The sequence below is a fragment of the Sphaeramia orbicularis genome, chromosome 8 (genome assembly GCF_902148855.1).
Source record: "Sphaeramia orbicularis chromosome 8, fSphaOr1.1, whole genome shotgun sequence".
NCBI lineage: Eukaryota > Metazoa > Chordata > Actinopteri > Kurtiformes > Apogonidae > Sphaeramia > Sphaeramia orbicularis.
This window is the reverse complement of record NC_043964.1, coordinates 28,996,754-29,010,366: the sequence shown is the minus strand read 5'-3', so window position 1 is coordinate 29,010,366 and position 13,613 is coordinate 28,996,754. Positions and strand designations below refer to the sequence as shown.

General features: G+C 40.2%; 1 protein-coding gene across 1 annotated transcript in view; it reads left to right on the top strand.

Moving 5' to 3' along the window:
- glis2b (GLIS family zinc finger 2b) overlaps positions 1-13,613 on the top strand; it is a 33,016-nt gene that overhangs the window by 13,404 nt on the left and 5,999 nt on the right. The window contains exons 2-5 of the mRNA XM_030142144.1: positions 7,877-8,078; positions 8,190-8,320; positions 12,305-12,460; positions 13,422-13,555. Of these exons, the coding sequence (XP_029998004.1) occupies positions 7,901-8,078; positions 8,190-8,320; positions 12,305-12,460; positions 13,422-13,555 (599 nt within the window). The 5' untranslated portion in view covers positions 7,877-7,900. The remainder of the gene's footprint in view (positions 1-7,876; positions 8,079-8,189; positions 8,321-12,304; positions 12,461-13,421; positions 13,556-13,613) is intronic.

Here is a 13,613-nt window from a genome sequence, read left to right as displayed (position 1 = left end):
TCATGCAGATGTCCATAAAAGCTCAGTGTAAATTCAAAGGTTTTTATTTCAGACAAAGAGAAAACTGAAGAAAAAGTGACTTTTTCAGCAAAATATATCAATAACTGAGCTTAAACCAAGTGTCTCCATCCACAGTCATTGATCAAACTCCGTGGATTTTACTGGTGAATCAATGTTGTAGAAGATGTCAGTGTTTCCATGTTCACTACGGAGCCTCTGAACGTCCAAATGGGTCATATCTGATGACCATGAAAACACAACAAACTGCATTTTATACCAGTTATTTACATGTATTGTTAGGATTAGTGGATCAACAGGTATTAAGCATTTAACATCAGTAGATATTTTTGGTCACAGGTGGCTGTTTGGGTCTTTATGGGTTAATCCTATAGCCCTTTAGAACCTCATAGTAAAGGATGGCTGATCAGTGATATCGTAGGCAAATACTAATGTAATATTTGAGAGTCTGGAAAGTGTAATTTTCATCTAGAGACAAATTTTGGCTAGAAATATTAATAATTTCCAAAAATGCAAAGAAAACAAGTTCATACTCACCTTCTAACATCATTACATTATTGTTAGAATTTAATAACCTTGATAGAATAACTATGATTTTCACTTTTTTTTTTTTTTTACATCTTGGGATGCTTTCCATATATTACTTATGTAATAAGACTTAAACCATAATGCTGGGATTGTGTTTTTGTTGAATATGTATCGACACATTTAAATCCAATTATCAAAATTAATAATAAGCAGTTTCAGAGCAAGGTCTTGTCAGAACAGCTACATCCAAATTTAACACTGCTGGGTTTTGTAAGGCTTTAAATGCTAGACATTAAAACCCTTCAGTTGTCAGAAGCTGTTGTTCCCACTCCTTGCTCTCTCTTCTTCCGTGTGAGAGAGAGCGAGAGAGGCTGAAAGAGAGCAAAGAGCCCTGGGGAGAGATGGCTTACCTCCTACAGACCACCTCCCAGGGTCACAGCAGGAGGGAGATTAAGTTACAGCCAACTTCAGAGGGAGTCACACAGGCATACATACACACACACACACACACACACACACACACACACACACACACACACACACACACACACACACATTTTCCCTCTGAAGTACTCATATAAAACAAAATATCACAGAATACGATTCACATCCTGTAACGTAATCACTTTATACATCATAGTTCGGATAATGTCGGATGCTTTTGTTGGCTTTTATTTTTGCACCATCACACCAAGCAGACTAATCTGCTGAAACGCGATCCGCTTCGGTGCAGATCTCATCACATCAGATCAGGTTAAAGATCATTCGGTCGGTGCGAGGTCGAGGGTCAGCGCTGATCCGTGTGAGCCCAGGCTCGGAGCGCGGAGGTGTTGAAACACATTGCCTCCCTTTAACCCGACGCCCCTCCTTGTGGTGTTTTACCCAACTCTTAGCTCTCCCACACTGATGTTCACCCCAAACACACACACTCCTCACTTAAGGCAAAGGCGTAGATGTAAGACAGGGGTGGGAAAGGGTTATAGGTGACTGAGATTGCTAAAGAGGACACGCACAGACCTCTCTTTCAGGACTCCTCTTCCTCCTCCACTTCCTCCTCACCCTGGTTTATCCTCACTGTGGCCCCCTTGGTCATCTCTCCTCTCTCTCCCGTTCAGCTGCCGTTGCCTGTATTTACTCTGCTACAGAGGGAGAGAGGGCCCACAGAAGGGACAATGCTGCCTTTCAGAGAGACTGTCGACCCCATGGCTCAGCAAGGAAGTCTGCATGGGGGCCGGCCAACACCCCTTCCCCAAACTTCACAGCCACCCGCCACTGAACTTTACACACAAATTCATATATCGCGCAGACATACTCCTTGTCCTTTCTCTCCTGGTGCCTCCTCTCGGTTCCCCTTGTTTTTTACCTCACTGCCACTCCCCGTGATGTTTGACTGGAATATTATAGTGGAGATCGTGTAGCTTCAGTCCAACATTCACACACCAAGAGTCACTTCCAGGCAGTCACTGCTCCAGAGAAATAATCATGAGGGTGGACTGAGGTAAACTCCAGCAGTGGGAGCTGTACTGTTCAACTCCCCAGGGATCACATTAGTGAGGAATGGACTGTCTCGGCGGGTACCAACCTGCTCAGTTTCACAGAAGTTTGAGAGATTTCATTATACATAGTGCTGACTGAAAGTTTTTTTTCTTACCATCGCAGTATGAACATCACAATCTATCAGGCCTATCAGATGGATCTCTGGATGCATGAGCCATTTATTCATAGCATTTGAGCATTTGGCCAATCAGATGAAGCCCCAGCTAGTTGTCAGCTATGCACAGTTTAATTGGTGTCAATTTGGATCCAATCAGGACGTTAGCTAGTAGAGGTCAACTCAATGTATTTTTAGAGGTTGATATAATAATGATAGTTTGGAACAGGAAAAAGCACATAGCCGATTAATCAGCCAATATCATCTCTACTTCTGCCCCACAACATTTTGACAGTGAAAACGCATGCACGTCTGAAAGCTTATAGAAGGTAATTGTTGAGCTGAAGGTCTAAGTTAAAGCAATAGATACCTAAATGTCTTTGTAATCATCAAAGTCAAAGTAATTAATCAAAAAACATGGAACTGAATTCTAGGTGGGACCAATTTTTTTTTTGTTTTTTGTTTACCTTTGAAGTCAGAGCTAGTAGAGGTCAACTCAATGTATTTTTAGAGGTTGATATAATAATGATAGTTTGGAACAGGAAAAAGCACATAGCCGATTAATCAGCCGATATCATGTCTACTTCTGCCTCTCAACATTTTGACGGTGAAAATGTATGCACGCCTGAAAGCTTATAGAAGGTAATTGTTGAGCTGAAGGACTAAGTTAAAGCAATAGATACCTAAATGTCTTAACAATCATCAAAGTCAAAATAATTCATAAAAACTTCTGGAACTGAATTCTAGGTGGGACCAACTTTTGAGCTTCTGTTTACCTTTGAAGTCAGTATTTTCAGTTTTGACGACTAACATTACCTATCGGCAACTATTGGCACCAACTTTGGAGATAGTGATAGTTTTTTTAAATTTATTTTTGGCACTGATTAAGTGACCCATCTGTATTTGCTGCCATGATAGCTGAGGATAGGAGAGTGAAAATGTCCCAGTGCTTGGGCTCTATGTTAGTAGTGTACCTATATATAGCAAAGATGTAGGACTTGCATTTTTAATGTGGACACTTCAATATTTGATTATTTATTGCAGCCATAGAGTGCAATAAATAATCAAATATTGAAATAATTGATATAGTGTAATTAGTAAGTAAGTGATTAGTGAATGGAAAAAATGTGTTTTCTGAAGTGCTATTTTTAAATCAGTAGTTTTCAGTTTGGCTGTAAATGGTAAACTTCATCAAACATTGTATAACAAAGTGATTTTACTGTCTTGTTAGTGGAACCTATTATCCACAAATACATATATCCTTTATTTGACCTGAGATCCTAGAGGAAAAATCTAAACATGTACCACCAATTCACTAATTGAGGGGTCGAAATAAAACAGATGACGCTACAGTGAGTCCATGATAAAAAATACTGATTTGGTATTTTTAGAGAGAAGTTCAGAGTCTATGGGAACCAACGTTTATTGAGTAAACCCAGTTACTTCTGCACTGGCTCCATCTCTGAGCCATGGTCCTTGCCCATCAGTGTTATTACACATTGCATTTTTGCACAATTAGTAACTTATTTTGGTATTTCAGTGCAAATGCCAGAGTATATTGGTATATTAATCATTGAATGATTCGCTGATTATAATCAGTGGCCAATATAATTGTTCAAACTCTTTCTTTACTAAATAAAATGCTGTAAATTTGTGGATTATAAACAGTTGAATTGTTCATTCTTATACCAGCTGTATTCACACATGATTACGTTCTCAAATGGAACATGTATAATTGGGAACAGCAAGTTGAAACAGCCCTTTCTATACATGCATCATTCAATAAGCTGAATTATGAGAACAATGCTTAACATTTTGTAGGGGAATGGAGCCATTTTCATGAGACTGCCTGTTGTCTGAGCAGCAGTGGAATAGCTACGAACGCCTGTTTAATAAATTGGAAAAGATGAGCCATACAGTCCATTATGTCGCTATAGTAATAGTTTGCATGTGGGGCAGCTGCCTGAGAAGGGCTTGTGGCCAAGACCCTTGTATTGTCTTTGTGTTTGTATGGATTCAGTGTCAGGAAGGGACCAATCATATGTTTAGAGGTGCCAGCAGCAAATTAATATGGAGTCAGAAGTTCCATACCACAGTGTCTCTATAGTAGTGCATTATAACACTTATGTGGGGCCAGTTTTTCGATTTGTCCCCCCAGTGGATGAGAGCAGGGTTTGTAGAAAGGTTAAGCTGATTCCTGGTCTGTGCCTCGGGATAAGGGGTTTACTCGTTTAAAGTGGATGACAGGCGATTTTCTGCTACTTAAGCCAAACAATAAAGCCAAAACTCTTGGCAGTCTGTGTGGCAGGAGTTACAGTAAGTTAGTCAGACCCACCCAGTTTAGAGGGAAGAGAAGGAGACAGAGAAATGTGGTATTAACCGCAGCTTATTCTAAATGAGGATCATATCCGCTCTGATCTTAACATGTTCATTTTCACAGCTAATGACAATGTTTGCCCACATAACAAACTCATTAAAGCAACCGCCACTTATCCTCATTTATCATTAGTAATTTGGCCAGAGTGGATGTACTCTGTACAGTCTGTGTCAAGGTATAATCTACACTACTTATGTGGATGCAGATGAAACTGAATACATTTAACAAATAAATGATTTTTGAAATTTTTACTGTTACATGACAAATTTACTTAACCCATAAAGACCCAGTGTTACTTTTGTGGCACTTCCCAAATGATTTTTTTCTCTATGTTTAACCTTTCTTAAGTGACTTATCACCATTTATTATTATCATTATCATCTGTATTTTGCATTTTTAAGTGAAAAATCAGGTATTATTCTTACTGATCATGTAGATGTTCATAAAAGCTCAGCGTAAAGTCGAAGGTTATTATATCAGAAAGAAAAAAAAACTGTAGAAAAAGTTAACTTTTCAGTAAAGTATATCATTAATTGAACATAAACCAAGTCTCTCCATCCCTTGTTATTGATCCAACTACATGGGTTTTACTGGTGACTTAATGTTGTAGAAGATGAGTGTGTTTCCATGGTAACTACAGAGCCTATGAACATCCAAATGGGTCATATCTGATGACCATGAAAAAATGACAACGCCTTTTTACACCAATTATTCACATGTATTGACAGGATTAATTGATATTCAACATTTTAGTTCAGTAGATGCTTTTGGGTCTATATGGGTTAAATAACACTCGTAATGCTCTTTTAGTACATCCTAATAAAGCTGAAGGAGTGGTGCATCTTTTCATTGACTGGCTGCAGCTTGTTAGTGTTGGCATTTCTGTCTGCGAGTTCTTAAAATAAATCTTGTCCGAGCATGTAGCATTTTTTTGCAGGGTCTTTCCTGTCTGTTTTTGGATATAGCTGACATTTTAGATGTGTGGGTCATGTGCTGGTTACAATCAGATAAAGGTTAATTGTTCAAAGATCTTAGTGTGAGTGAATACACATATGCACGATACACTGAGATGACTGATGGTGGTATAATGCTGCTCTGTGTGCATGTACATACAGTATGTTCTTCTGTTTGTGTCAGTACGTGTGTATCTTCATCTCTTATCTATGGATGATTGAATCTGTAACCCCCCACCACCACAACCAGCCCCTTCTGGTTGTGCGTGAGTGTGTGTTTGAGTTGTTGGCCATCCCTCGTTGGACTGGTGAACCTGGTGACCTCACTGCTCCATGCCTCCCAGACACAAGGGCTTCTCATGTGGCCCCTGGCCAGTCGCTCTCAAAGCCCACCATTCACTACCCCCCTGGCTACTGTGTGTGTGTTGGCATGTATGTGAGGGAGAGGAAGGAAGGATAAATTTGTTGAAATTACAGTGTGATTAATTACTAGTGTGTATGATAAGTAGGGCCGTGTATAATGTGCACACTATGGCTCATGCATGGTGGGAGCGGTGTGCATGGACTCAAAGCAGGAATATAGGACATCCTGCCACTGTGTGTGGAGATGGAAAATGCTTTGATGTGAGATGTGTGAGTGTGTATGTGAGCCTGGTGAGAAGGAGCAGTGAACCCTAACATGAGTTGGATGGAGAGCTTGGCTATAAACCAGCAGTACTGTACGAGCACCGCCTGTGTGTGAAGCAATAAATACTGGATGAATCACATATTTACATTTACATTTCAGTTGAAAAAAATGTGGTTTATATAAAAGTCTGTGCCTCAGTAATCTTAAATAAATAATATGTAACCTTTCTGCATGCAAATACCTTACACGCCAGACACTATGGTAAAGATTTTGCTGACCTGTACACTTACATTACATCAAAAATCTTCAGTTTTGGAGAAATCCTTGATTTTATTCAATGGCCTCTATCTTATGGTTGCTGGTCAGCTGAGTCATACCCTTGAAGAGAAACAGAAAAAACACAGCAGTTTGGATCAAATCATAACAAACACAGAAATTACCATTTGCATGTTTTCCAGCACAGTAATCTAGTAGACATGCATATACATCACTGAACATACAGTTAATCGAACTTATCTGTCTAAATAATTTCTGTCTGAATCACGTCAGATAGATTTTTGTTTATGGTGGTGAATTCAAACTCCCATGGTCCCATGCTATTTTGTTTCTCTTTATTATTGCAGTATGATCCTGCTAAAAAGCACATTGCATGCAACTGCCTAAAAAGCAATGAATAATGAAAACTTTTATTTACATGCACCATGCATTCACACCCAGCATGCAGATAAGTTCAGTTTATTCACAGACAGACAGCAAGTAAAATAAACAGCGAAATGTCAATGCTTGAAAAATAATATATGTATCCACAGTCCATACTAGCTGTCAACTACCTGTGGATTAATCGGTGTCAATATGTTTGCAAAGTTAGTTTGTATATTCATCACAAGTCTCATTACTGTTATTGCACATTGCAGATTTTCATCGTATCATGAAGGGATATCTCATGTTATTTCCCATTAACTTAATACTACTTCCAATGCACTGAATTATATTTAAATGTATGATTTCATTTCTACTTTCAATGCATTAAGGTGTTATAGTCTAAAAGTCTTCACTGAATAAGGCGATGCAGGGTCAATCTGGAGGTGGAGTAAGAGAAGTGGAACTCAGATGACAGTTACATCCTGCCCTGAACCCTCAGGCTGGGTCCAGAGGTCAGTGTGCTTAGAAGAGGGAGGAGGTAGAGGTGGAGTGGGCGCAGCTGGACACGAAGGCCTGGGGCTTTGCTGGTGGGTCTTAAAGGTCCGTGGGGTCTGAAGGTGCACACTGTAGGGGTCGGGACTGGCTGGGGGGTGGTTATGTGACTTGATGGAAAGGCCAGTGACTGGCCAGTGGGTGGAGAAAAGGAGGCTGCTGGTGAGAGTGACCATCTGGATTGGATTGTAGACATTCCTCAGGAAGACTGTGTGAGTAAAGGTCAGAATGGAAAAAAGAGGAGGGGGTCATGCAGAACCCAGCGTGTATGTGTGTGTTTATTTTTCCCTGGCTTACTCAGTGTTTCAGTTTACAGTTGTGGTCAGTTTACCATCGATGGAGGTTACTTCTTACCCAGTGGGTTGAAGGAATGTGAGACACTCAACATACATGTGGGAAATATTGCAGATGTAAGAATTTATCTTCTGCAGCAGCTTATTTTAACTTTAGAATGCAGTGTTTCATAGGAAAACCAAGCCGTCCTGTGTTGTCTCATTGTACCCCTCTGTGATTGGATGTTTGTGCAGGTGGGAGGTCGGCGGGTTGCGGTCATGCTGTCTTTGGACGAGCCCCTAGACTTGAAGCTCCCTCGGCGGGTCAGTGGGAGGGACAGAGGTACATGCTCGCCCCCCCTCTCCCCGCTGCACCCCAAACGTGCTCGCCAGCTCCGCATGACAGATGACGGTACTGCAGTTATAGAGCCCGCCTCGCCAGTGTCTCCACACACAGGTAAGTAAAGAAACAAAACATCAGAATAGAATTGGGACGGAGCAGTATCCTTGAACCAGATCCTCCAGGAGAGAGATTATTTGACCAGATGTGTGTCTGCGGCTTTGTCAGGTGTGCAGGTGGTACCTCAGGATCGAACAGACACCCCCACACCCCCTGCAGTGGACCTGAGCATGTCTCCTTCCTCCCGCCACACCCCCAGCTCTCCAGAAATGACCAACGGCAACTACGTCCCCTCAGGGGTGAGTATGTTAAACTTAATCACACCTTCATCAGAGTTATAATACTGCATTTTTAAATTATCTGCCAGCTGGAAAACAGAAAAACTACTGCAATTATTTTCATGATAAATGGTAGAAGGGTAGGGCACAGACCAAGAACAAACCCCTGGAGCTGATTTTCACATTATTTAATAGTGGGGATTCCCAGGCTACCCAGCTGACAAACAGGAGGAAAACACATCAAAATTTGTGGTTTAATAAGAGAAAGTCACAAAAAACAACTGTTGTGTCAATCAGTGTGTGTTAGTTTATTAATAGTTTTAAGTAAACTGAGAAAAACTATAATTCTATGCGTTTACCAGACAACTTTTATTCCTGCTTTAAACTGATTAAAGGTTACATCCTATTTCAGATGCCCATGTAAACACCTTATTCCAGTTGAAAAAGAAAAGTTTAGATTAAATTTAAACCCGATTAAAGTCACTGATTTAATCCCCTTTTAATTCCTATCTAAATCATTCCTCAGACATGTAAACCCTTTATTCCGTTTGGACTTTATTCCTGCCATTCTGCGCATGCTCGGTGTCTTGTCCTGTCGCAATGATGCACACATTCTGCGCTGGCGGAAGAATATGCAATGCAGTATAGTCAACCCAAACCGTTACTATGCTATTCTGATGGGCTCTACCAGCCTCGAAAACCCTAAAGGAATAGTTCACCACTTGTTTTTTATTCATTCATTTGTCATGCACTAATGAGTTCGATAAGTGGGCTAAACAGTTTGCACTGCAGTGCACCGACTGCCTTGTTCTCACAGCCCTTCTGTTAGCTTAGCTTAGCCTAGCTTAGCATAATCACTTCATTCCTATGGTCAGACGTAGCCAGGCTTTTGTAGGTGATTTGTAGTATTTTATGAGTGATTTTGTAAAATTCAGCTCACCCTAATCATTCCTTTAGTCCGGTGGGGTCAGTATGATCACAAATTGAGGCTCAAATTATGGCAATGTGACTTACTGCAGGAAGAAAATCTTGGGAAATAAAAATTAATGCAAAGCTAAAATGGTAAAGCAAAGCTAACTTAGCGCATGTGTCCCTTCCAACAAAAAGATTTTCCAATTTGCGTCAACACAACAGTCCCAAGATTGTATGAGTACAGTAAGTCACGGATCTAAAGAAATAATTAGGGAGAATCTGATTTCACAAAATCACTTACAAAAGACAACAAATCACCTTTAAAAAACTGGCTATGTGTGACCATGGAAATGCAGTGACTATGCTAAGCTAAGCTAACAGAAGGGCTGCGAGAACCGAATAAACGTTTCTCATGTAAACATTTATTCAGGTTTAACATTTCCATGTAAACAGAAGAGAAAGTACATTAGTTCCGGTTGAATTTCTTCTGGAAAAATAAATCGGATTTAAAAAACATCCTGCAACCGTACCCATTGTCATTTATTTCAGGTAGATACGATACAATTCTTTTTTAAAATCTTGTTTTCATACTTAAGTTTTTGTAATTTTGGAAGTGTTTTGACTTACATTTCACCAGCATTCACCTTGCCCACCGATACCCCCTGTTTCTCTGCCTTCCTGTTTGTTCACCTCAGAGTTGTTAAAAGAATAAACACTGCTTTTCAGTGCCGTAATGAGTGGCCCACACTTTCCTGTCGACAGCAGAGTGTGACTCATCCTGCTGGGGTCAGCAAATCAAGAACAACATCGAGTTGTGTCACACTCTCCATCAGGAAATAAGGCCGTGCGAAGGGGTTGGAATCATTTGTGAGAGAGAGAGAGAGAAAGTCGAACAGGCGGGTGTGGGGTTGGTTCTTATCAAACACCTCTTGTGTCCCCAACAGCTTGTACTCAGTGGCCTCGCTGGCATGACGTGTGTGTGTGTGTGCGTGTGTGTGTGTGTGTGTGTACATGTATAATCGGATTTAAGACAAGGTACAGCCATGCAGACCTCACGCCGGCTAATTCAATTCCCTCCCAATTGAATTGAGACGCGTTGGCTGGGACCATTCAGCTGCCCTGTGTCCGACTCAGATAACCCCCCTGACCCCACCACCCGGCCATAACTGCACATTAAACAGCGTCGCACGCAGTTTACACTTTCCCATACACATGTGCATCGGACACCTTCTCACTCTTACTCTGTACCACACACACACACACTTATAACACCTCACGCACTTCAGCGTCTCTTATAGAAGACACGCACACACTCACATGCTCTCTCGCCTACAGCATCTCACACATCACCTCACATATTTTGCGTGCAGAGGCAGAGCTCAGACCAGGGAATTGGCCTTATTTTATGAAATTTGTCACATTCACATTTCAGACATTTTCTATCTTTCCGGCTGTCAGCTCACAGGAGAATGTGGACTTACATATCCCTTATTCTCAATTCAACTTTTCATCAAGACCTCACTATATTTTCTGCTTGAACTAAGTTGCACTGTGTGTGTCTCGAGTGTGTGTATGTGTGTGTGTGTGAGCTGGTGTAGCAGCTCTCTGAGCCCTAGCAGAGGTTTAGTGGATCTTACAGTTCTCATGCCAAGCTCAGGGATGTAGGGAGGTTTTTGTAGAGGACTGCGGATGTCTACAAGTTTATATCTGGAGAAAAGAAGAGAAATAAGTCGTAATACTTGACGGCAAAGTTTAAAGATCTGCAGTTATGTACTTAGACAGGGTTCAGTTTTTTTTAATACTGTCTATTGTTAATTATTCCACGTAGAATAAATGGTTGTTAAATTGTCCATTTTCTATCTGTCTTGCACTGTTGCAAGTTTGGGGCCCAGTGTAGTTCATTTAATTTAAGACATGACACTATAGTAGTATCACCAGACTAATTCTTGAATGAGCATATGTTTCCAAAGTAGTTTCTAATTGAGAATTAGTCTGGAATCCCTCCGTTTATTTTCTGATTTTAAGGGATATTTTATCGGGCACAAACCAAAATGCCTCTGAATACAAATGGATAAACATACAGCCAATCAGAGCAATAAAGCATAAAATCAACAAAATGCTAAACCTTAATGAAATGAAAGAACAGGCATATCTTTCTTATCAACAACTTTTAAGGGGCTATGTGTAGTATTGACACTTTGAAACAGTGAAAAAACATCCTAAAATAAGATAAGATAAGACTTTATTGATCCCACCATGGGGAAATTTCAATTAGTAGCAGCAAAAATACAACAAGCAAGTGCGAAGAAAATGAGTAAAAAAAAATGAAAATATAAAGAGAAAAAGAAATTTGATATTTATATGAATATTTACTTACATGAAGAATTAGAATGAAAAATTAAATATTATTTACATATTTTTTGTTATGTATTGTAGTGATATGAACTGAATGTATTCACACCAACAGTCTGGCGGAGTTATGTGACCACTAGAGGGAGTAGTGAGTCACTCTGTTGGTCTCATGATGAGGAAAACTAACACCACGGGGCCTTTGACCAAAGCATCAGAGAGTGATAAGATGGAATGAGGATCACTGAGAAACAACTTTTAGAGTCAAATAAATTGACAAAGTGATAAAAGCAAGAAGTAATGTTACTTTCAACACTGGACGCAGCTATAAATAAAAAAAAATGGAGTTTGATGCTGAAATCCCATTGTTTCTGTGAGACTTATGAAGGTATAAAGTTGTGTGTGTTGGATTGGCAGTGGTATTTTACCGACTGTCAAAGTAACCAGCTATCAGTTTTAGTTTGTAGACGAAAACTTGATGATACCATAACACAGATGTGTGTTATGTGTGGACTCATAGCATTGATTAGTTGCTGGTTTTGGTATCTGGAAGTGTGTTCTGGTACAAAACCTCTCCTTGCTGTTGAGAATTTGGAACATCAGTACTACATATAACCCCTTTATATACATTTCTTTCCTTATTTTTAGTGAAAATATCCGCAGCAGCAGCATTCTGCCCTGTGTCACACTAGGTGCTGCAGGCTCATGATGCATTGCTCTTTTTTTCTTTTTCGTGTTTCCCAGAATTCTCACATCTCACCGGCCTTTCAGTTCTTTGTGCCAATCGGAGCTGGGACAGGGCTTCACCTGCCATCCTCTATGTTTATTGGCCAGACGAATGACAAGAGAGCCTCTCCTGACCTCTCAGCAGACGAACAGCTGGCCTGCCGCTGGAAGAAGGTGAAACTCTGACTTTAACCCAAACGCATTCTATGATCCTAAAGATTAGATCGAAGTAATTTCCTAAGTATACTTAAAAAGGAGGCTCTGTAGCCTTCATAGCACAACAGCCAGGATCAGAAACAGTTTGATTCCATATGCCATAACTGATGAACTCAACGTAATATCCCCCCTCCTCCCTCACACATCCACCCTCACCTACACAGGACTGTTCCGATATGCAATATACAGTTGTGCTCATACGTTTACATACCCTGACAGAATGCACATGACAATGACCCAAAACACAAGGCCAAGTCGACTTGTCATTGGCGACAGCAGAAAAAAGTGAAGGTGAAGGAGTGGCCATCTCAGTCTGCTGACCTCAAAATCACTTATAGCCACTTTGGGGAGATCTCAAACATGCAGTTCATGCAAGAAAACCCAAAATATTAAAGGAACTGAAGGTGTTTTACCAAGAAGAATGGGCAGCTTTACCATCTGAAAAAATAAAGAGCCTCATCCACGACGACTACAAAAGACTTCAAGCTGTCATTGATGTTAATTCAGCCAATAGAGAGTATTAAGAAGTAAGGGATGTCAACTTTTAATCACTGTCATTTGGATAGTTTCTGTTGTTAGTATGATGAGTGAAAGAAAAGTTTTTGTATTATCATTCATATTGTCTGAAATATGGCCAAAGAATCACAAATTCTGCGAGGGTATGTAAACTTATGAGCACAACTGTAAGTGTGCAATATTCAGTACTGAAAATAGTTATTTTGATGTTTGTTTTATTTCATCAAAGAAGCAGTTTTTTATACTCACATAGTTTTTTTTATATCTTGTATATATTATCTTGTATATAGTGCCTGTTTGTATGTATTGCTGCTGCCTGCTGAGCCAACTGCACTGAAATTTGTTTGATGATGTAATGACAAATAAAGTCTGTCTAAGTCTAAAAAAGTCTTTCCTCCCCTAGTGCCATCTGCTTTTTGACTCCCTGCAAGACCTGGTGGATCATGTCAACGACTTTCACGTCAAACCTGAAAAGGATTCTGGGTATTGCTGCCACTGGGAGGGCTGTGCTCGAAAAGGGAGGGGGTTCAATGCCAGGTGAGAGAACAGAAGTAGCTTAAAAGGTGAATATATGAGAGTAGAACACAAGAGGTTC